At 42.3% G+C, this 25678-nt stretch overlaps 1 protein-coding gene across 5 annotated transcripts in view; it reads left to right on the top strand.

Annotated features, from left to right (window-relative positions):
* The window catches only part of LOC118386741 (eukaryotic translation initiation factor 5-like), a 30238-nt gene extending 5064 nt beyond the window's left edge, over positions 1-25174 (top strand). For all 5 annotated transcript variants that reach the window (XM_035774509.2, XM_035774508.2, XM_035774511.2 and 2 more), the window contains exons 6-12: positions 6703-6814; positions 7492-7607; positions 8332-8493; positions 18391-18552; positions 21891-22055; positions 22255-22395; positions 24789-25174. In XM_035774509.2, coding sequence (XP_035630402.2) covers positions 6703-6814; positions 7492-7607; positions 8332-8493; positions 18391-18552; positions 21891-22055; positions 22255-22395; positions 24789-24887 — 957 coding nt within the window. In that variant the 3' untranslated portion in view covers positions 24888-25174. The remainder of the gene's footprint in view (positions 1-6702; positions 6815-7491; positions 7608-8331; positions 8494-18390; positions 18553-21890; positions 22056-22254; positions 22396-24788) is intronic.
* Positions 25175-25678: the final 504 nt, after the last annotated feature.

A 25678-nucleotide genomic window follows, 5' to 3' on the forward strand; every position in this document is an offset into this window, starting at 1 on the left:
CTGCGGGACAGGTACAGGATGACGACGACAGCCCGAGTTACACCAGGAACGCACCATCCCTCCAGTGCTCAGACTGTCCGCAATAGGCTGAGAGAGGCTGGACTGGGGGCTTTTAGGCCTGTTGTAAGGCAGGTCCTCACCAGACGACACCGGCAACAACGTCACCTATGGGCACAAACCCACCATCGCTGGACCAGACAGGACTGGCAAAAAGTGCTCTTTGACGAGTCCCGGTTTTATCTCACTAGGGGTGATAGTCGGATTTGCATTTATCGTCGACGGAATGAGCGTTACACTGAGGCGTGTACTCTGGAGTGTGATCGAGGTGGTGGGTCCGTCATGGTCTGGGGCAGTGTGTCACAGCATCATCGGACTGAGTTTGTTGTCATTGCCTGCAATCTCAACGCTGTGCATTACAGGGAAGACATCCTCCTCCCACATGTGGTACCCTTCCTGTAGGCTCATCCTGACATGACCCTCAAGCATGACAATGCCACCAGCCATACTGCTCATTCTGTGTGCGATTTCCTGCAAGACAGGAATGTCAGTGTTCTGCCATGGCCAGTGAAGAGCCTGGATCTCAATCTCATTGAGCACGTCTGGGGCCTGTTGGATCGGAGGGTGAGGGCTAGGGCCATTCCCCCCAGGAATGTCCAGGAACTTACATGTGCTTTGGTAGAAGAATGGGGTATCATCTCACAGCAGTCCACAGGGAGATGCACTGCCGTACTTAATGCAGCTGGTGGCCACACCATTTAAATTTACATTTACATTTAAGTCATTTAGCAGACACTCTTATCCAGAGCGACTTACAAATTGGTGCATACACCTTATGACATCCAGTGGAACAGCCACTTGCATCTAAATCACCAGATACGGACTTACCTTTGATTTTTGACCCTCCCCTCCCTTTGTTCAGGGAAACATTAGTCCAGTTCTGTTAGTCACGTCTGTGGAACTTGTTCAGTTTGTCTCAGTTGTTGAATCTTGTTGTGTAAATATTTATATGAACATATGTTAAGTTTGCTGAAAATAAACTCAGTTCGACAGTGAGCGGGCGTTTCCTTTTTTGCTGGGTTTATTTAACTGTATTAGAATGCTTAAGGCTGCTATAATTTTAAATATTATTGGTGTCGCTTTTGAGGCAAGGAAAATATTATACATTTGATGCCCATTTTCCTTGCTCCTGACTGCATGTGCTGCTATAGAAATGGCAGTAACTGTACCCATCAATATTTGTTGATTCAACTGACATTAGAAAATATACATTCCATTGCATGGGCCACATCATTTGAATGAAGATTTTACATTACCATGGAAATGATTGCATCACATTACCAGGCAGCTGTTGCAAGTGCCCTTGAGTTTACCAGTCACATTGCCAGGGTTAGAGGTAAAGGCTGGACGATATGGCCAAAAATTCTATTTTTTTCAAAATTATGGGCGATTTTACGATATTTTGATTTTGTTTTCTCTAAATAAGCTTTGTTGTAAAATGTAAAGGTCAATTACACTGCATTTCTAGCAGTCAGCAATAATCTAATGAATTTAAGGCTTGAAGTTTTAGGCTAAATGTCTTCCACAACCATAATACCCACTAATGGGGCTGGGTGATATGGAGAATATATATTTTTGACTTTCATTGTAATAATGAAAGTTCTGAGTAGGTCATGAGGGTGGCACCACATAAATGAAAGTGATTTTTCAGTGGGGCTTTCTCCACTTATACCACATGTCAAACTCATTCCAGAGGGCCGAGTGTCTGCGTGGATTCGCTCCTCCCTTGTACTTGATTGCTGAATTAAGGTCACTAATTAGTAAAGAACTCACCTCATCTTAACTTGCAGACACTAGGCCCTCCTTAGAATGTGTTTGATACCCCTGATTTTATACTGTTTAATCCAACCCCCAAAAAAAGGAAATCTGTAAATATTTGAATTCTATTTGATGTTTCTAAAGTAAATGTACACTGTTTTTAAAATTGAGAACACAGCCATGCAATCTCCATAGACAAACATTGGAAGTAGACTGGCCTGTACTGAAGAACTCAGTGCCTTTCAATGTGGCACTGTCATATGATGCTACCTTTCCAGCAAGTGAGTTTGTCCATTTCTGCCCTGCTGGAGCTTCCCCAGTGAACTGTAAGTGCTGTTATTGTGAAGTTGAGACGTCTAGGAGCAACAACGATTCAGCCGCGAAGTGGAAGGCCACACAAGCGCACAGAACAGGATCGACTGGTGCGTAGCGCTTCAATCATTTGTTCTTGGTTGCCACACTCACTACTGAGTTCCAAACATCCTCTGGACGCAAAGTACGAACAAGAACTGTTCATCTGGAGCTTCATGAAATGGGTTTCCATGGTTGAGCAGCCGCACACAAGCTTAAGATCAAGATGCGCAATGCCAAGCATTGGCTGGAGTGGCGTGAAGCTCACCACCATTGGACTGGAGCAGTGGAAACATGTTCTCTGGAGAGATGAATCACGCTCACCATCTGGCAGTCCGACGTACGAATCTGGATTTGGTGGATGCAAGAAGAACGCTACCGGCCCAAAAGCATACTGTAAAGTTTGGTGGAGGATTTAATGGTCTGGTGCTGTTTTTCATGGTTCTGGCCCCTTAATTAAAGGGGAATTTTAACGCTACAGCTACTAGTTAGAAATAACGTGGTATATTATAAAAAATATATTGTGACTTGAGTCTGAACAAATAAACTTAGACAAATGTTCAATTGCCACCAGGTGCAGGAGGTTACCGTGGTAACTCAACTTGTCATGTTTGCATTGAGTCTGACTAATAGAAGTGTTGTCTTCTCCCTAGCAGTTGAAACTCAAACATCAAAACAACCTAGCTTGTGAACCAAACAGTCTCACTTCATCGGGCCGATGACTTTGGAGTTACACATTTTATTTTTTACCTTTTTAAGTGGGGAAGTCAGTTAAGAACCAATTCTTATTTCCAATGACGGACAAACCTGTACAACGCTGGGCCAATTGTGCGCCGCCCTATGGGACTCCCAATCACGGCCGGTTGTGTTAGAGCCTGGATTGGAACCAGGTACTATAGTCATGCCTCTCGCACTGAGATGCAGTGCCTTAGACCGCTGCGCCACTGGTTTTGACCCATATTTACACCTGTTGTGATTTGAGTTATAGAGATATAGATATTTATATCTCTAGACACTGTGGTTGGAATAAAATGTCAAATTTGCACTCATCAGACCAAAGGGACAGATTTCCACTGGTCTAATGTTTTTTGCTTGTGTTTCTTGGCCAAGTAAGTCTCATCTTGGTGTCCTTAAGTTGTTTTTTTTGCAGCAGGAGCAATTTATCCATGAAGGCCTGATTTCATGCGGTCTCTGAACAGTTGTTGATGTGTCTGTTATTGAACTCTGACGCATTTATTTGGGCTGCAATTTGAGGCTGGTAACTCTAATGAACTTATCCTCTGTAGCAGAGGTAGCTCTTCCTTTCCTGTGGCGGTCCTCATCAGAGCCAGTTTCATCATAGTGCTTGATGGTTTTTGCGACTCCACTTGAGACTTTAAAAGTTCTTAATTTTCCGTGTTGACTGACCTTCATGTCATAAAGTAATGATGGACTTGTCATTTCTCTTTGCTTATTTGAGCTGTTCTTGCTATAATATGGACTTGGTCTTTCACCAAATAGGGTCATTTTCTGTAAACCACCTCTACCAGGTCACGACACAACTGATTGGCTCAATGCATTAAGGATGAAAGAAATTCCACATGTACTTTTAACAAGGCTCATCTGTTAATTGAAATGCATTCCAGGTGACTACTTTAGAGTATTTTGGTTAACACTTTTTGGGAGGGTTACTACATGATTCGATGTGTTCCTTTTATATTTTTGATGTCTTCACTATTCTCCAATGAAGAAAATATAAAAAAATAAATGAGTAGTGTCCAAACTGGTACTGTATGTAAATAAGGTGTTTTATTTAATTTTCAAACATTTCTAAACCTGTTTTTGCTTTGTTATTGTATGTAGATTGAGGTAACTTCATTTAATACATTTTAGAATAATGCTGTAATGTGGAAAAAGTCAAGGGATCTGAATATTTTCCGAATGCACTGTACATTACCTTCAGTCAGAGGGTCCTTGTCCTGCTTCTGCAATCTGCTCCTTCATTCATCAGCAACAGAGCACTGTGGTAGATGCACGTTGGGTGTGTCATGAGCAGCTAGATGCTGTGCTTGACACATTTTATGAAATTGCTTATTCCAGTTACTAATAAGCACAAACCCATTATGACAATGACTAAACTGTTAAATCCCCTTTGATTAATTGAAAAATGGTATGGTTGAGATAGAAGTTATGGCAAACAAGTACTGCAAATTAAGAAATGTTACTAAGCTAAATAAACTACTATGAAACAAAAATGATATGAAGAAGGATAGTAAAAGGCTTTGGAGCACCTTAAATGACATTTTGAGTGGGGAAAGCCAACTTGACTCCATCATTCATTGAATCCAGGTGGCTCATTTATCACAACCCACTGATAATTTACTTTAAAGATGTTTTCGTTTGGCACGATAAGCAAACTTAGGGATGGCATGCCAGCAACATACTTGGCTGTGGTGTTACGGTTTATCTGACCAAATTATGAAAGACAATTCTACTTATGAATTGTGTGAAGTGAAAGATGTGAAAAAATTGTCTTTCAACAATGGCAAGCCACCGGAATCTAAGCCTACTAGAAATTGTGTGCCCTCAGACCGGGAGGGAAGCTAAAGTAATTCCACTACCCAAGGATAGTAAAGCTCCCTTGACTGTCTCATAGTTGACCAATCAGCCTGTTACAAACCCTTAGTAAACCTCTAGAAAGAATTGTGTTTGACTAGATACAATGCTATTTCATAGGAGACAAATTGACAAGACTTTCTGCACTCCTAGGGAAGGAAACTCAACAAGCACGGCACTTACACAAATTACTGACTGGCTAAGAGAAATTGATGATAAAATGATTGTGGGGGCTGTCTTGTTAGACTTCAGTGCAGCTTTTGACATCGATCATAGTCTGCTGCCGAAAAACATGTATGTGTTATGGCATTACACCACCTACACAGAGGGTGTTCTTTAATGGCAGCATCTCAAACATAATCTAGCTAGAATCAGGAATTCCCCAGGGTAACTGTTTAGGCCCTTTGCAAAAAGCAATCTTTTACTAACGACATGACACTGCCTTGGAGTAAGGCCAGAGTGTCTATGTATGTGGATGACTCAACACTCTACACATTTAGCTAATACAGCGACTGAAATGACTCCCAACACTTACGAGCTGCAGTTAGTTTCAGAATGGGTAGCAAGCAATAAGTTGGTCCTAAATGTTTCAAAAAGCATTGTGACAAACCATTCACTTAAACCCTAAACCTCAACTACATCTCATAATGAATGATGTGGAAATTGAGCAAGTTGAGATGACTAAACTGCTTTGAGTAACCCTGGCTTGTAAACTGTCATGGTCAAAGCACATTGATACAGTAGTAGCTAAGATGGGGAGAAGTGTGTCCATAATAAAGCGCTGCTCTGCCGCTTTAACACTCAAGGCAGGTCCTACAGGCCCTGGTTTTGTCACACCTGGACTACTGTTCAGTCTTGTGGTCAGGTGCCACGAAGAGGGACTTGGGAAAATTGCAGTTGGCTCAGAACAGGGTAGCATGGATGGCCCTTGGATGTACACAGAGAGCTAATATTATGCATGCATGTCCTATCTCTCATGGCTCAAAGTGGAAGAAAGATTTTACTTTTTCATTACTTGTTTTTGTAAGGGGTGTTGACAAGCTGAATACACCCGAGATGTTTGTTTAAACTACTAGCACACAGCTCGGACACCCACGCATACCCCACAAGACATGCTACCAGAGGTCCCTTCACAGTCCCCAAGTCCAGGACAACCAGGCAGTGTTGTAGCTCAAGGTGGGATAGGCGATTTTATATAATTCATAGATTTTTGACTTTGTGCTTTTAATTTACCAGCTATGAAAAATGGCAGAAATACTTAAATAGCTACTGCAGCATTTATTTGACTATAAATATGATCATACTGGACTTTTCCCCACCGCCGATGTGGCTGGTGAAATGGACCTCTTACCAGCCAAAATCTACCTGCAGGTGGTGGTTGTTCATGTTGGGCCCTGAATGATCATGCACTTTAATCAGCTTCTTGATAAACCATTCACCTGACAGGTGTGGCATAATGTGGCAAAGGAGAATTTCTCACAGTGATGTAAACACATTTGTGAAGTAAGCTTTTTGTGTGTATGGAACATTTCTGGGATCTTCCTATTTCAACTCATGAAATATGGGACCTACACCTTTTAAAAATATTTTTGTTACATATTGATTAAGCCAAGACTGAGTCTACTTTTTAGTCCTGGCCTGTGCTTAATCTAGGTCCGTACAGACCCGTAATGTTTAGGAGAGAAATTTATGGTCACAAAGGCATTTTTAAAGCTGCAAGAACGCAATTAGCTACTCAAAATGGCAATCCTGCATACTTGTTTTTATAATTTTGGGGCTGCACACGTCTGCGTACTTTTGCGACGCAACTACACAGGATTGCCATTTTGCATATCTTACTGTAGTTCCTCCTTTGCCTACTGCAAAGGGTATAACTTAGGCTTTACCCCTAAGGCTGTACTGAAAATGTTACTGTCATTTTTATGTATCCTTTTTCTCCAGCACATCAATGCCAAGAAACAAACCATTGGGAACTCCTGCAAGGCCTGCGGCTACAGAGGCATGCTGGACACGCGACACAAGCTCTGCACGTTCATCCTCAGGAATCCACCAGGTGCGCCAGACCAGGAACAAACAGGGTTTATGCATGCTCTGGGAATGCCTGAGAAAAGCAGGGAATTGTAAAGTATGTGTTCAAATGCAGCTGGACAGAAGCCTTTTATTTCCTTCAGGAAAACTGCTTAGTCAGACATGCATTCCAGCATGGACATTCTGGAAATTCCATTCATTTAATATGCTAGTGTTTTCTTGCAGAGTCAGGAAATGTCAGAATATACTGTACAGGTTTGTTCAGTCTGTTGTTCAATGTGGCTTTTGTTTAAAGAGAACCACAGACACACTATAGCCTTGATTTTTAATGCACACGTGAACACAGCCATTCTTTTGTTGCTAGATACAAGCAACTTATAAAGGCATTCAGTGAGTCACGTTAAGTGGTCTATTAAGGGTGTCAATGTACAGGGTGAATTTATGAGTCATTGTCATAGGTCAAAGATGAGCTGCAGTGAGCATTGGACTATTCTGAGGGCAGCATCTGCTGTGTCATCTGCTCTCCCAGTGGTTTTTAACACTGCCAGAAGTCATTGAAGGCTTCCTGGGTGTATTGAATTTACTACACTAAAATACCCTGCTTCTCCTGCTGGGTAAATGCCTGAGAAACACAAGGAATGGAGGAAAGATTGTAATGGTAGCTTCTATTCTGACTGCCGTCATCTCGCTGTCTGCAAACAGAGGACACTGGGTCTGCCAAGAAGAAGGAGAAGAAGAGCAAGAAGAAGGACAAGGAGAACGGCTCCAGTGATGGCGAAGCCGCAAACCACAATGACATAGACGCCCCCGATGCTGTGGTTAGTACAAGCACTTCATCTAACAGTGCCAGCCAGAGCTCGGCAAATACGTTGTTGTAAACTTCAGGTGCGCTCAATTTAGCTTGACTGGCGTGAAGGTTGCGCTTGACAGACCTTGACCTGGAGACTTGTCTTGCAAGGCCTAGTTGACGTTGCCGTGACTTTACTTTCATTAATCTGATGACTATTTATTTAATCCACCATGTTTAATTGTTACCCGATTTTTAAATGAATCATGTCACATTTTTAGGATTTGGGGCACCACGGAATAAGTAGTTTTAAAGAGTTAAGATCTCCCGAATTAAACTCTTAAGGTCTTTCTATTACATATATTTACCTAAGGGGTGGGAGAGGGTCTGGTTATTGCCAGGCTGATCTGACCCATTGTGATCCTTACAGGACAGTCATGACAACATTATGGAACATGATTTTATTCCCATCCCTCTGCCTTTGCTCACTCTCCTTCACAGATCTGATATAACTGGATAGGTGAAAGCAATATAGCACGATCTAGGTAGAGCTGTTTATTACACTTAACCAATTGTCTCAGAGCCATGAAGGGGATTGAACGAGAGTAGATGAAACCCAACCCCAGTCTCCATTCTATCCCATTGGTCTTTTTTCTCTGTAGCATACAGCCTCATTGGATTAGTTTCACTGTGTAACACTGATCCGTGTTATTTTCAATAGCCTGTATAACTCGAATCTAATGGATATGCTCTAGGACCGAGATGACGATGATGAGGACTGGGCGGAGGAGACTACTGAGGAGGCCCAGCAGCGCAGGATGGAGGAGATCAGCACGCACGCTAAGAACCTGACCCTCAGCGAGGACCTGGAGAAGCCCTTGGAGGAGAGGGTCAACCTCTTCTACAACTTTGTCAAGGTCAGACTCCGGGCCCTGTCCAGGAATGACCCTATTTCTGTTTTGCCATAACACACTTGCTTATTGCTCAGTTACGTGTGAAGACTCGAGCCCTGCACAGAAACAACCCGCACCTCCCTAGTTCAGACTCGCTTCATACAGGTCACAGTGGTTACAATTGGCTCATTCCCCCCCCCCCCCTCTTCCCTGTAACCATTCCCCAGGTCGTTACTGTAAATACATCTCAGTCAACTTACCTGGTAAAATAAAAAGTGGTGACTTTAGGGTTGTCACCTATATTCTCTAAACTAAAGCCTATTTTGCCTGGGTCCTGTTGCCTTGCTTATTGCTCTCACGTGCATAAATTAATGAAATAATTCATAGATGTATCTAAATGGGTTTGTTAGACTCCACAAGGAAATGAACACACACAAAACAGAGCTCAAAGGCAGTGTGGTATGTAATTACGTTGCTGCTGCCTTTTGAGCAGGTCTCTTCATTTAAAATTACACGCTGTCACTATCTATTCATTACGGCCATTGAAATGCTAGCTATTAAAATCGGATCAAATAACAGGATTCGAAATCCAATGTTTAAAAACAAAAGTCGACGAGTTTTAAAAGAAGTCCGCAAGCAAGGTCCCTGCAATTTCTCATTGAAGATCTTGCTAACTTTTCTGGCCTCTCTGGACGAAAACATAATTTATAAGTGTAACATATTACGTATTGGATAAAAACATATATAAAACTTTTACATTACCCTGCAATTGACCAATAAAGTGGGCTGATGGTGAAGTAGACGTACTTGGTATACCTATCACAAAATACACTTCTCAAACAAATAAAGGGAACACTTAAACAACACAATGTAACTCCAAGTCAATCACACTTCTGTGAAATCAAACTGTCCACTTAGGAAGCAACACTGATTGACAATACATTTCACATGCTCTTGTGTAAATGGAATAGACAACATGTCGAAATTATAGGCAATTAGCAAGACACCCCCAATAAAGGAGTGGTTCTGCAGGTGGTTACCACAGACCACTTCTCAGTTCCTACGCTTCCTGGCTGATGTTTTGGTCACTTTTGAATGCTGGCGGTGCTTTCACTCTAGTGGTAGCATGAGACGGAGTCTACAATCCACACAAGTGGCTCAGGTAGTGCAGCTCATCCAGGATGGCACATCAATGTGAGCTGTGGCAAGAAGGTTTGCTGTGTCTGTCAGCGTAGTGTCCAGAGCATGGGGGCACTACCAGGAGACAGACCAGTACATCAGGAGACGTGGAGGAGGCCGTAGGAGGGCAACAACCCAGCAGCAGGAACGCTACCTCCACCTTTGTGCAAGGAGGAGCACTGCCAGAGCCCGACAAAATGACCTCCAGCAGGCCACAAATGTGCATGTGTCTGCTCAAACGGTCAGAAACAGACTCCATGAGGGTGGTATGAGGGCCCGACGTCCACAGGTGGGGGTTGTGTTTATAGCCCAACACTGTGCAGGACGTTTGGCATTTGCCAGAGAACACCAAGATTGGCAAATTCGCCACTGGCGCCCTGTGCTCTTCACAGATGAAAGCAGGTTCACACTGAGCACATGTGACAGACGTGACAGAATCTGGAGTCGCCGTGGAGAACGTTCTGCTGCCTGCAACATCCTCCAGCATGACTGGTTTGGCGGTGGGTCAGTCATGGTGTGGGGTGGCATTTCTTTGGGGTGCCGCACAGCCCTCCATGTGCTCGCCAGATGTAGCCTGGCTGCCATTAGGTACCGAGATGAGATCCTCAGACCCCTTGTGAGACTATATTCTTGGGGGGTTGGCCCTGGGTTCCTCCTAATGCAAGACAATGCTAGACCTCATGTGGCTGGAGTGTGTCAGCAGATCCTGCAAGAGGAAGGCATTGATGCTATGGACTGCCCCGCCTGTTCCCCAGACCTGAATCCAATTGAGCACATCTTGGACATCATGTCTCGCTCCATCCACCAACGCAACGTTGTACCACAGACTGTCCAGGAGTTGTTGGATGCTTTAGTCCAGGTCTGGGAGGAGATCCCTCAGGAGACCATCCGCCACCTCATCAGGAGCATGCCCAGGCATTGTAGGGAGGTCATACAGGCACGTGGAGGCCACACACATTACATCAAAGTTGGATCAGCCTGTAGTGTGGTTTTCCACTTTAATTTTGAGTGCGACTCCAGACCTCCATGGGTTGATAAATTTGATTTCCATTGATAATTTTTGTGATTTTGTTGTCAGCACATTCAACTATGTAAAGAAAAAAGTATTTAATAAGATTATTTCATTCATTCAGATCTAGGATATGTTATTTTAGTGTTCCCTTTATTTTTTTGAGCAGTTTATATAGATGAGCTCTCCACAATGAATTGCAATAGAATACTAGTAAAAATGGACTAGATCCTGCAAACATGGAGAGATTTATTCCCGTCTCTTTATGGAAAAATGTATCTGATTTAACTGTCATCAGTTTACTCATAATGGGTCTGCGGTCAAATGGCCACCCCTCGTCACTGTCAAACGCTCCCTAAAACACTTCAGCGAGCAGGCCTTTCTAATCAACCTGGCCCGGGTATCCTGGAATGATATTGACTTCATCCCGTCAGTAGAGGATGCCTGGTTATTCTCTAAAAGTGCCTTCCTCACCATCTTAAATAAGCATGCCCCATTCAAAAAATGTAGAACCAGGAACAGATATTGCCCTTGGTTCACTCCAGACCTGTCTGCCCTTGACCAGCACAAAAACATTCTGTGGTGTTCTGCATTCGCATCGAACAGCCCCCGTGATATGCATCTTTTCAGGGAAGTTGGGAACAAATATACACAGTCAGTTAGGAAAGCTTTTTCGAACAGAAATTTGCATCCTGTAGCACAAATTCAAAGTTCTGGGACACTAAAGTCCATGAAGAATAAGGGCACCTCCTCCCAGCTGCCCACTGCACTGAGGCTAGGAAACATTGTTACCACCGATATATCCACTATATTTGAGAATTTCAATAAGCATTTTTCTACGGCTGGCCATGCTTTCCATCTGGCTACCCCTACCCCGATCAACAGCCCTGCACCCCCCCACAGCAACTCGCCCAAACCTCCCCCACTTCTCCTCCACCCAAATCCAGATGGCCAATGTTCTGAAAGAGCTACAAAATCTGGACCCCTACAAATCAGCCGGGCTAGACATTCTGGACCCTCTCTTTCTAAAATGATCTGCTGAAATTGTTGCAACCCTTATTACTAGCCTGTTACCTCTCTTTCGTATCGTCTGAGATTCCCATAGATTGGAAAGCTTCCACGGTCATCCCCCTCTTCAAAGGAGGAGACACTCTAGATCCAAGCTGTTACAGACCTATATCTATTCCACCCTGCCTTTCTAAAGTCTTCAAAAGCCAGGTTAAATTAAAAAAAGTACCTATGGCGGTGCCTACTGCCGATTCCGTTTTTCAAATTATATGGGCAAAACCTTTCGCTCGATCTGGGATGCTAAACCAGGCCATATAAAGCATTCATACACCACAGTAAAAGCTTCACTTATACAAACGTTTTACTTGAACCCGAAATGGTTCTCAAGTAGATAACTAAGAAAATCTTAATCCTTGTTTTTGAAAATGGCCTTTCTGCCAGGTCACATTTTCGATTTAATTGAAAATTAAACCTTTTTCAATCAAGCATTGCAGAGCTGGTTAGAACTTCAATTTCATATCCCAGAATTAAAAAACGTAATATTTTTTATGGAAGGACTTAGACCCACCCACTGTGGAGCCAGGCCCAGCCAATCAGAATGTTTTCCCCCCCAAAAGGGCTTTATTACAGATAGAAATACTCCTATGCACCTCCCCCACCCCTTCCCCTATCTCACAGGTGAAGAAGCCGGATGTGGAGGTCCTGGGTTGGCGTGGTTTGCGGTTGTGAGGCCTGTTGACTGTATTGCCAAATTCTCTAAAATGGTGTTGGAGGCGGCTTATTAACATTACATTCTCTAGCAACAGCTCTGTTGGACATTCCTGCAGTCAGCATGCCAATTGCACACTTCCTCAACTTGAGACATCTGTGGCATTGTGTTGTGACAATGGATTATCTTGACAAGGGAGAAATGCTCACTAACAAGGATGTAAACTAGTTTGTGCACCAAATTTGAGAGAAATTAGTTTTTTGTCCGTATGGAATATTTCTGGGATCTTTCATTTCAGCTCATAATTTGGGAAGAACACTTTCATTTTTAAATTTCAGTTCAGTGTAAATTGTATTGTAAAATGGAATTTACAACCAGTTGACAATAGCAGTGGTTCCCAAACTTTTTATAGTCCCGTGCCCCTTCAAACATTCAACCTCCAGCTGCGTCCCCCCTCTAGCACCAGGGTCAGCACACTCAAATGTTTTAATTATTTTTTTTGCCATCATTGTAAGCCTGCCACACACACACACACACACACACACACTATACGTTTATTAAACATAAGAATTCGTGTTTTTGTCACAACCCGGCACGTGAGAAGTGAGTTCTTATAGGACTAAGGCACAAATAATATAATGATAATCTATAATTTTTCTCTTTTATTTAGTCATCTTACATTATAAAACTTTATTGGTTCATCAAAATGGTGAATAACTAAACCCAGATTAAAACTTCTTCTGGCTCAAATCCCGTTAACGGGATCGATTTTTGACAACCGCCAGTGAAATTGCAGGGCGCCAAATTCAAACAACAGAAATCTCATAATTACAATTCCTCAAACATACAAGTATTATACACCATTTTAAAGATAATCTTGTTAATCCAACCACAGTGTCCGATTTCAAAAGGCTTTACGACGAAAGCATATCATGCGATTGTTAGGTCAGCGTCTAATCACATTTGATCTTCATCAGCTGGCACTCATAGGACTTCATGTTACACAATACATGTATGTTTTGTTTGATAAAGTTCATATTTATATCCAAAAATCTCAGTTTACATTGGCGCGTTATGTTCAGTAATGTTTTGCCTCCAAAACATCCAGTGCTTTTGCAGAGACACATCAATTTACAGAAATACTCATCATAAACATTGATGAAAATACAAGTGTTTTACATCGTTTTAAAGAAACATCTCCTTTATGCAAACGCTGTGTCAGATTTCAAAAAAGCTTTACGCCAAAAGCACACCGTGCAATAATATATATAATATATGCCATTTAGCAGACGCTTTTATCCAAAGCGACTTACAGTCATGTGTGCATACATTCTACGTATGGGTGGTCCCGGGAATCGAACCCACTACCCTGGCGTTACAAGCGCCATGCTCTACCAACTGAGCTACAGAAGGACCGCCAATAATCTTGAGTACAGCGCTCAGCCACCAAAACAAGCCATACAGATACCCGCCATGTTGTGGAGTCAACAAAAGGCCGAATGCACTCATCGGAATGCACTCCCAGGAATCCCAGTTCCACAATAAATGTTTGTTTTCTTCGATAAAGTCAATTTATGTCCAAATATCTCCTTTTTGTTCGTGTTTAGGCCAGTAATCCAAATGCACAAGGCGCAGGCACTTAGTCCAAACGAAAAGCCAAAGTTCCATTACAGTTCGTAGAAACATGTCAAACAATGTATATAATCAATCTTTAGGATGTTTTATCATACATCTTCAATAATCCAACCAGACAATTCCTTTGTCATTAGAAATGAAAGGGATCGGAGCTTGTGCTCAAGGCCACGCGAGTGACTAAACTAAAGGCTTTCTGCCAGACCCCTGGTTGAAACAGCTCTTATTTGCTCCCCCTTCACAATAGAAGCCTGAAACAACATTCTAAAAACTGTTGACATCTAGAAGCCTTAGGAAGTGCAATCTGACCCCATTTACACTGTATATTGGATAGGTAATCACTTAAAGCTACAAACCTCAGATTTCCCACTTCCTGGTTGGATTTTTCTCAGGTTTTTGCCTGCCATATGAGTTCTGTTATACTCAGACATTATTTTAACAGTTTTGGAGACTTTAGAGTTTTCTATCCAAATCTACTAATTATATGCATATTCTAGCTTCTGGGTCTGAGTAACAGGCAGTTTACTTTGGGCACACTTTTCATCCGGACGTGAAAATACTGACCCCTTGCATAAGAGGCTAATGAGCAGGGTGTGCTTGAAAGGATGCACATAACTCTGCAATGTTGGGTTGTATTGGAGAGTCTGTCTTAACCTCTAGCGACGAGCAATCTCAGGGAGCGTAATCATAGCCTCAAGCTCATTACCATAACGCAACGTTTCCTATTCATGAAAATCGCAAATGAAATGAAATAAATATATTCAAACACAAGCTTAGCCTTTTGTTAACAACACTGTCATCTCAGATTTTCAAAATATGCTTTTCAACCAAAGCTACACAAGCATTTGTGTAAGAGTATTGATAGCCTAGCATAGCATTAAGCCTAGCCTTCAGCAGGCAACATTTTCACAAAAACAAGAAAAGCATTAAAATAAAATAATTTACCTTTGAAGAACTTCAAATGTTTTCAATGACGAGACTCTTAGTTAGATAGCAAATGTTCATTTTTTCCAAAAATATTATTTGTGTAGACGAAATAGCTCTTTTGTTCATCACGTTTGACTAAGAAAGACTGGAAAATGCAGTCACAACGCCAAACTTTTTTTCCAAATTAGCTCCATAATATCAACAGAAACACGGCAAACTTTGTTTAGAATCAACCCTCAAGGTGTTTTTCACATATCTATTCGATAATCTATCAGTGGTGGCAGTTGGCTTCTCATCAGAAGCAAACTGAAAAACACTGCAGCTGGAGATTACGCTATAATTGCGACGGAGGACACCGAGCGACCACCTGGTAGATGTACTCTCTTATGGTCAATCTTCCAATGATATGCCTACAAATACGTCACAATGCTGTCGACACCTTGGGGAAGCGACAGAAAGCCTAAGCTCATTCGTGGCCCATTCACAGCCATATAAGTAGTCATTGGCATGAGGCGGTTTAAAAAAATGCGGCACTTCCTGATTGGATTTTTATCTGGGTTTTTTCTGTAACATCAGTTCTGTGGCACTCACAAACAATATCTTTGCAGTTTTGGAAACGTCAGTGTTTTCTTTACAAAGCTGTCAATTATATGCATAGTCGAGCATCTTTTCGTGACGAAATATCTTTGTTTAAAACGGGAAAGTTTTTCATCCAAAAATTAAAATAGCGCCCCCTATATCCAAGAAGTTAAATCATTTCCCATACACACTCTGTGCTAGTGAGGGCCAAGAATCCACTCACATAGGTACGTAGTTGCAAACGGCATCAGTGTCTTAACAGCACAATTTGCCAAGGCAAGAAACTCTGAGCGCAGCCCAATCCAGAAATCTGGCAGTGGCTCCTGATTTTTAAATGAACCGCTTGTTGCATTAACCAGAACCGCTTGTTGCAATTTTGATGAGGCTCTCTTGGTCAGCTATCGGTAAGTGGACTGGAGGCAGCACATGAAAGGGATAACAAATCCAGTTGTTTGTCCGTTTTGGGAAAGTACCTGCGTAATTGCGCACCCAGCTCACTCTGGTGCTTCGCTATATAACTTTTGACATTGTCCGTAAGCTCGAGTTCATTTGCACACAAATCATATAATGATGGAAAGACTTGTGTTGTCCTTGTTAATGCAGACAGAAAATAACTTCTTAATCAGCCTCAATTTTGTCCCGCACATTGAATGTAGTTGCGCAGAGTCCCTGTAATCTTAGATTCAGGTCATTCAGGCGAGAGAAAACATCACCCAGATAGGCTAGTCGTGTGAGAAACTCGTCATCATGCAAGCGGTCAGACAAGTGAAAATTACGGTCAGTAAAAAAACCTTTAAGCTCAATTTTTTTTTTAATGGGTTAATACCTTTCCCCTTGATAACCAGCGCACTTCTGTATGTTGTGAAAGAGTTTCATGATCGCTGCTCATATCATAATGCAGAAAATACACTGGAGATCGTGGGCCTTGCTTTAACAAAGTTAACCATGTTCACTGTAGTGTCAAACATCTTTCAAGCTGTGAGGCATTCCCTTTGCAGCAAGAGCCTCTCAGTGGATGCTGCAGTGTACCCAAGTGGCCTCGGGAGCAACTGCTTGCACGCACGTTACCAGTCCACTGTCTCCCTGTCATGGCTTTTGCGCCATCAGTACATATACTGACACATCTTGACCACCAAGTCCATTTGATGTCACAAAGCTGTCCAGTACTTTAAAAAATAATCTCTCACGTTGTCCTGGTTTGCAGAAAAGGATATCTTCCTTAATTGACCCCCCCATAAATGTAATGGACATATACCAGGAGCTGTGCCAGGCCCGCCTTGTCGAACTCATCCAGCTGTAACACATATAATTCACTGGCTTGTATGCGAAGCAGTAATTTGTTTAAAAAAATCTCCTGCCATATCACTGATGTGTCGTTTAACAGTGTTGTTTGATGAAGGCATTGTTTGTATAGTTTTTTGGGCCTTTTCCCACAACATTGTCTCAGCCATATCCGCTGCAGGAGGAAGAATGAAGTCCTCCACAATAGTATGGGGCTTGCCTGTCCTAGCCACTCAGTAGCTCACCATAAGACTCTTCTAGCCCCTTCTTATTAATGGTATTTGTTGCTTTTATACATGTCGTACTACTCGAATGATGTCTTTACTTTCGCTCAAACTCCTGTGGCTTATTTTTCCTAATTGTCCTGTTTCTAAATGTTTGCACAAGAGTGCAAACATGGTTAATGTGATTGGATGTTAATTATTTTACTAGGCTACCTGTATTTGACATTGTTATTTCGCTGAACACTAGATGGTTTTATTTTTGGCAGTGAAACAGGGCATTACCCCAAAAATGGAGGTGACAGGAGGCAGTGGGAGGAGGTAGGGAACTGGTCTGTCTTCCCAATATAAAGGATCAAAACTTGCGGAGGAACAAAAATGGCATAAATAGGAAAGTATACCAGTTTGTAATTTGAGGACCAGGATGTTGACAGCAGTGCCATACAGATTGCAAAATAGCTGGAGAGATTTTTTAATGTACCAACTCCATGGCACAATTCCATTCCAGGGTGTTATGAATTGATATATAAAATTATGTGAGATTCAAGACTTTGTGGGGAGGGGGGTGCACAGGTTGGTTGAGAGCAGCTCTTGGGGGAACTGTGTGGGGAGGTTGCTGGTTCAGGGCCCGATTTTGAGTTAGCGGGAGATATGTTGATGTGCCCTTGGGCAGAGTGCTTGACCCTGGTTGCTCTGGATGAGTGTCTCTGCTAGATGACAATGTTAAAAACATTTTTTTTTTTTTTTTTGTCTAAGAAAGTATATGTACAGTACCAGTCAAAAGTTTGGACACCAGCTTTGCACACACACTCTGTACTCTCTCAATCAGCTTCACCTGTAATGCTTGAAGAAGTTCCCATATGCTGAGCACTTATTGGCTGCTTTTCCTTCCCTTTGCGGTCCAACTCATCCCAAACCATCTCAATTGGGTTGAGGTAGGGTGATTGTGGAGGCCAGGTCATCTGATGCAGCGCTCTCCTTGGTCAAATAGCCCTTACACAGCCTGGAGGTGTGTTGGGTCAGTGTCCTGTTGAAAAACAAATGATAGTCCCACTAAGCCCAAACCAGACGGGATGGCTACTTTTGAAGAATGTCAAATATAACATCTATTTTGAAAACACTGTTTTGGTTACTACATGATTCCATATGTGTTATTTCATAGTTGTGATGTCTTCACTATTATTCTACAATGTAGAAAATAATGAAAATATAGAAAAATCCTGGAATGAGTAGGTAAGTCCTAACTTGACTGTTACTGTGTATATATCAGTTGTATAAGGGTCAATAAAGAACATTAGTGAGTGGAAAGCTGCCTCAAGATGTCCTCATAACTGTTTGTGAGATGTCTCTGAGTGGCTCACTCTGTCCCTCCACAGCATAAGAAGGAGGACGATGCCGTCGACTCCTCGGACAAAGAGATCTTGGCGGAGGCGGAGCGTCTGGACGTGAAGGACACGGCCCCGCTGATCCTGACTGAGCTGCTGATGGATGAGAACATACGCGACCAGATCAAGAAGTACAAACGTCACTTCCTCAGAGTGAGTCTCCGATTAGCATGCTGGTAGATACTTAGTCGTTGCGCTAATGCTAAACTAAAAGTGTTTATTTTCAGCACACGTAACGTGTAAATATGTATGAACATAAGATTCATCAACTGAGACATGAACTGAACACGTTCCACATACATGACTAACAGAAATGGAATAATGTGTCCCTGAACAGGGGGGGGGGAACAAAATCAAAAGTAAGTCGGTATCTGGTGTGGAGATCAGCCGCATTAAGCACTGCAGTGCGTCTCCTCCTCACGGACTGCACCAGATTTGCCAGTTCTTGCTGTGAGATGTTACCCTACTCTTCCACCAAGACACCTGCAAGTCCTTGGACATTTCTGTGGGGAAGACACCTGCCTTACAACAGGCCTAAAAGCCCTCAGTCCAGCCTCTCTCAGCCTATTGCGGACAGTCTGAGCACTGGAGGGATTGTGCGTTCCTGGTGTAACTCGGGCAGTTGTTGTTGCCATCCTTTACCTGTCCCGCAGGTGTGATGTTCGGATGTACCGATCCTGTGCAGGTGTTGTCTGAAACTGCGAGGACGATCAGCTGTCCGTCCTGTCTCACTGTAGCTCTGTCTTAGGCGTCTCGCAGTACAGACATTGCAATTTACTGCCCTTGCCACATCTGCAGTCCTCATGCCTCCTTGCAGCATGCCCAAGGCACATTCACGCAGATGAGCAGGGCCCCTTGGCATCTTTCTTTTGGTGTTTTTCAGTCAGTAGACAGGCCCCTTTAGTAGTGTCCTAAGGTTTTCATAACTGTGAACTTAATTGCATACCGTCTGTAAACTGTTAGTGTCTTAATGACCGTTCCACAGGTGCATGTTCATTAATTGTTTATGGTTCATTGAACAAGCATGGGAAACAGTGTTTAAACCCTTTACAATGAAGATCTGTGAAGGCTTTTGTATTTTTACGAATTATCTTTGAAAAACATGGTCCTGAAAAAGGGCTGTTTTTTTTTTTGCTAAGGTTATTTGGTATTTGCGCTCTAAACTTCCTCTGTTCCTTCATAGTGGACACGGACATTAAAATGGTATTCAAAAGTTTGTCTGACTCTGTAGATTAAGTGCTGCTCAAATCGTTAGTTATACCTTTTTAATTACCATGGAAATAATGCTTTTCCACCCATGCCTGTAGCATGGAACACAGGATATTTAATATATTCACATTTGATCTCGCATGCAGAGTTGAGGGAGGTTACTGAACTTGAAGCAGAATTATCCTTTGATAGTTCATGAATAGTGTGACAGGTACTTTTAATACAATAGGTAATGCATTCAAAACAAAGATGACCGTTTGAAATATTTTGCGGGACTAAAATATTTAAATCATGAAGTTGTTTGTCCGCCTGCTGCGTGAAAAATGCAGACCGCTCCGCAAGCTCTGTCGGAGCTGCAGGTCTTGCAGCTCTCGAGCGTGAGGGTCAGGGCTGTCACACTACTTGTGTGCCATTTAGTCTGAAATTTGCATTAGGTCAGTGCTGTCACATCAGTTGTTGGGCATGAGGTCTGTGCCCTGATGCCATTTGATGGACTTCAGCATTATGGTTTCTATAGTTGGTGTTTGTGAACATTGGGTTCCATAACGCATAAGACATGAAGCAGTGTCACAACACTAGTTGACGGAGATATGCTTAGTAATCTTAACACTAGCAATTTGTACGGACATACAGTGGGGAGACCAAGTATTTGATACACTGCCGATTTTGCAGGTTTTTCTACTGACAAAGCTTGTAGAGGTCTAATTTTTATCATAGTTACACTTCAACTGTGAGAGACGGAATCTAAAACAAAAATCCAGAAAATCATATTGTATGATTTTTAAGTAATTCATTTGCATTTTATTGCATGACATAAGTATTTGATACATCAGAAAAGCAGAACTTAATATATGGTACACAAACCTTTTGTTTGCAATTACAGAGATCATACGTTTCCTGTAGTTCTTGACCAGGTTTGCACACACTGCAGCAGGGATTTTGGGCCACTCCTCCATACAGACCTTCTCCAGATCCTTCAGGTTTCGAGGCTGTCGCTGGGAAATACGGACTTTCAGCTCCCTCCAAATAATTTCTATTGGGTTCAGGTCTGGAGACTGGCTAGGCCACTCCAGGACCTTGAGGTGCTTCTTACGGAGCCACTCCTTAGTTGCCCTGGCTGTGTTTCGGGTCGTTGTCATGCTGGAAGACCCAGCCGGACCCATCTTCAATGCTCTTACTGAGGGAAGGAGGTTGTTGGCCAAGAACTCACGATACATGGCCCCATCCATCCTCCCCTCAATACGGTGCAGTCGCCCTGTCCCCTTTGCAGAAAAGCATCCCCAAAGAATGATGTTTCCACCTCCATGCTTCACGGTTGGGATGGTGTTCTTGGGGTTGTACTCATCCTTCTTCCTCCAAAAACCGCGAGTGGAGTTTATACCAAAAAGCTCAATTTTTGTCTCATCAGACCACATGACCTTCTCCCATTCAGATGGTAATTGGCAAACTTCAGATGGGCCTGGACATGCGCTGGCTTGAGCAGGGGGACCTTGCGTGCACTGCAGGATTTTAATCCCATTACGGCGTAGTGTGTTACTAATGGTTTTCTTTGAGCCTGTGGTCCCAGCTCTCTTCAGGTCATTGACCAGGTCCTGCCGTGTAGTTCTGGGCTGATCCCTCACCTTCCTCGTGATCATTGATGCCCCACGAGGTGAGATCTTGCATGGAGCCCCAGACCGAGGGTGATTGACCGTCATCTTGAACTTCTTCCATTTTCTAATAATTGTGCCAACAGTTGTTGCCTTCTCACCAAGCTGCTTGCCTATTGTCCTGTAGCCCATCCCAGCCTTGTGCAGGTCTACAATTTTATCCCTGATGTCCTTACATAGCTCTCTGGCCTTGGCCATTGTGGAGCGGTTTGAGTGTGTGGACAGGTGTATTTTATACAGGTAATGAGTTCAAACAGGTGCAGTTAATAGAGGTAATGAGTGGAGAACAGAAGGGCTTCCTCACTCTGTGAGAGCCGGAATTCTTACTGGTTGGTAGGTGATCAAACACTTATGTCATGCAATAAAATGCAAATGAATTACTTAAATCATACAATGTGATTTTCTGGATTTTTGTTTTAGATTCCGTCTCTCACAGTTGAAGTGTACCTATGATAAAAATTGCAGACCTCTACATGCTTTAAGTAGGAAACATTTTGCAGGTTATCAAATACTTGTTCTCCCAACTGTAACTTCAACAAAATTGATTGTGGCAATAGAAATGGCTATAATCCTGTTGGGTTTTGCTCAAACTCCATCCGCACCGTCAATTTAAATCATTTCTCTGGTGTCCAGTTTACCCACAACAACAAGAAGGCCCAGAAGTACCTGCTGGGTGGCTTTGAGTGTCTGGTGAAGCTGCACCAGTCCCAGCTTTTGCCCCGCGTGCCCCTTGTTCTCAAAGACCTGTACGACGCCGACCTACTGGAGGAGGATGTCATCCTGGCCTGGGCTGAGAAGGTAAAGGGGATGACTGTCAACAGGGATGGTGGGATATTGTTTTCTTCTTTTCAACTCTGTATTTCCCCAGGTCAGTGTCATGAAGGTCACTTATTTTGCAAGAGACCTGTCCAAGATATTTGACATATTAAGAGGAGACTGTAACCTACACTAGAACCTGTGAAATGACTGTCATTTTTCATCCTTCATGTCTTGTCAGGTGTCCAAGAAATACGTGTCCAAGGAGCTGGCCAAAGAGATCCACGCCAAGGCAGCGCCGTTCGTCAAGTGGCTGAAGGAAGCGGAAGAGGAGAGCGAGGGCAGCGGGGCGGACGAGGAGGAAGATGAAGATAATGTGGAGGTAATGACTTATCACTGCCTCTGATTTTACCTATAAACATTAATTCCCGTCAGGTGCATATAGACACAGGTTTGGTATTATGGCACTGGCATGAAAATGGCCACTGTCGCAAGGTTTCCTCTTACCATGGACCTATTCAGATCCCGTGCCTTCAGAAACTATTCACACCCCTTGACATATCTATTGTTACAGACTGAATTTAAAATGGATTACATTTAGATTTTTTCACTGGCCTACTCACAATATCCCATAATGTCAAAATGGAATACTGTTTTACATTTTTACAAATGTAATAAAAAAGGAAAAGCTTGAATGTCTTTCATCAATAAGTATTCAACCCCTTTATGGCAATCCTGAATAAGGTCAGAAGCAAAAGTGTGCTGAACAAGTCACAAGTTGCATGGACTTGCAATAATGGTGTTTAAAACTTCTTATGGTATAGGGGACGGTTGCGTCCCACTTGGGAAAAAAAAAAGATCAAACTTTGATTAAATCACATGTAAGATACTCAATTAAAGCTACACTCGTTGTGAATCCAGCCAACATGTCAGATTTTTAAAAGGCTTTTCGGCAAAAGCATAAGAAGCTATTATCTGATGATCGCACAATAGTAAACAAAGAGGGTAGCATATTTCAACCCTGCAGGCGAGACACAAAACGCATAAATAAAATATAAAACATGCATTACCTTTGACGAGCTTCTTTTGTTGGCACTCCATTATGTCCCATAAACATCACAATTGATCCTTTTGTTCGATTAATTCCGTCCATATATATCCAAATGTCAATTTATAAAGCATGTTTGATCCAGAAAAAAACAGCTTCCAAAATGCGCAACGTCACTACAAAATATTTCAAAAGCTGCCTCTAAACTTTGCCAAAATATTTCAAACTACTTTTGTAATACAACTAGGTATTTTTAAACGTTAATAAATGATCAAATTGTAGACTGGTCTATTTGTGTTCAATACAGGAAGACGACAAGTAGCATGGTTTTTCACGTCTTGTGCACTCTCAACAGTGTTACCCAGTTCCTAGATGGCCTACTTGTTCATTGCACAAATGAATAACCTCAACCAAATTCCAAAGGCTGGTGACATCCAGTGGAAAAGGTAGGAACTTAAAACAAGTTCCTAAGAAATATTGTTTGCCAACGAGAACTCACTGAACAGACAGAGACCTAAAAGAAAAAAAAATTCTGGTGGGTTAGTCCTCGGGGTTCGGTTATACTCACAGAAATTATTCAAACCGTTTTAGAAACTTCAGTGTTTTCTATCCAAATCTACTAATAATATGCATATCTTATATTCTTGGCATGAGTAGCAGGAAGTTGAATTTGGGCACGCTATTTATCCCAAAGTGAAAATGCTGCCCCCTATCCCAAAGTTTAACATGATTTTTGAATGACTACCACATCTCTGTACCCCACACAATTATAAGGTCCTTCAGTCGAGCAGTGAATTTCTAACACCCGATTCAACCACAGACCAGGGAGGTTTTCCAATGTCTCACAAAGGAGACATTTTTTAAAGCAGACATTGAATATCCCTTTGATCATGGTGAAGTTAATTACACTTTGGATGGTGTATTAATACACCCAGTTACTACAAAGATACAGGCGTCCTTCCTAACTCAGTTTTTGAAGAGGAAGGAAAACGCTCAGGGATTTCAAAATGAGGTCAATGGTGACTTTACAACAGATACAGAGTTTAATGGCTGTGATGGGAGAACTGAGGCTGGATCAACATTGTAGTTATTCCACAATACTAACCTAATTGACAGTGAAAAGGTTGCCTGTACAGCTTTAATTTTTTTAAAGCAAACATTCATTCTGTTGTCGGCAAAGCAATAAACTTTTTGAGCTGAATACGGTGTTATGTTTGAGTCAAATCCAATACACTACTGAGTACCACTCCATATTTTCAAGCATAGTGGTGACTGTGTCATGTTATGGAAATCCTAGAGGAAAACCTGGTTCAGTCTGCTTTACACCAGACACTGGGAGATTAATTCACCTTTTATTTCACCTACACTGGAGTTGGTTACCAAGAAGACCGTGAATGTTCCTGAGTGGCTGAGTTAAAGGTTTGACTTAAATCTGGGTGAAAATCTATGGGAAGACTTGAAAATGGCTGTCTTGCAGTGATCAACAACCAATTTGACCGACATTGAAGAATTCTGAAAATAATTATGGTGAAATGTTGCACAATCCAGGTGTGGAAAGCTCTGAGACTTACCCAGAAAAACTCACAGCTGCCAAACGTGCTTCAACAAATTATTGACTCGAGTGTACAGAATACTTATCCATCCTACTGAAGTGCCTGGTGAAAAACAAGTGGCACCGCAGTGTCTTTAATTTCACCCAATTAACCCCCCCCTCTCTTTCCTCCCAGGTGGTCTACTCAGCCTCTGTCCGCGAGCTGAAAGTGGAGACTGTGAAACCAGAGAAGCCTGCAGAGGAAGAGGACGACTTTGACATCGACGCCATCTAAAAGCAAAACTTAACAAGCCTCCACCGACATGTTTTGCAAGCGATTATGATGAAAATAATAACAGCATGCCTTTGGTCCTGGTCGACCCTCACCCCACCTGCTGCTTTGTCTACCATCCAGCTCTGCGAGATGATGAATCTATTTACTTTGCGCTAGATGAAGTGATGAGATGTTGTTTGTATATGGATGAAGAGTTGTTATTATTTGGTTGATACTAAATACAAATGCTGCATTTGTTTTCTCCCTGAAATATTTTCCTCTCCAATCATTAAATAATGTTTGCCTTATTTCATTGTGTTGTTTCTATAGGAAAACGGTTTCGGGTGTTTTCATGGTTAGTAATGTTTCCAAAAACTCCCAAGGCAGATCCGATACTAGCGTACTGAAATACAGGGACGAAACGGAAGCTGACAATGAATTGGACTGGTGTGGTTTACTCTTCAATGCCTGTAGGTATTACACCAATATGATTGTTTTTCATAGTGGGAGTAAAATGGATACTATTTTCACCTACAAATGGTAATGTTATATCTACTAAAGTTGAGGCTAGTAGTCAGTCTACCTAGGAATATCCCAAACATGTTAACGTGAGAATAGATATGTCACGCTAAAATGACAATGGTGTAAAATGTGCAACAAGCAACTCCTGTATGGATTTCCAACTGACTTTGGGGTCATTTGGGATTTGTCTGCAGGTTCTAAATCCACTAGACAGCAGTGAGTTCACATAATCTGTGATTAACAGGGAACTACAGCAGGATGTACGGTTGCCATTGAAAGTCTACACCCAC

Source organism: Oncorhynchus keta, chromosome 8 (assembly GCF_023373465.1).
Source record: "Oncorhynchus keta strain PuntledgeMale-10-30-2019 chromosome 8, Oket_V2, whole genome shotgun sequence".
NCBI lineage: Eukaryota > Metazoa > Chordata > Actinopteri > Salmoniformes > Salmonidae > Oncorhynchus > Oncorhynchus keta.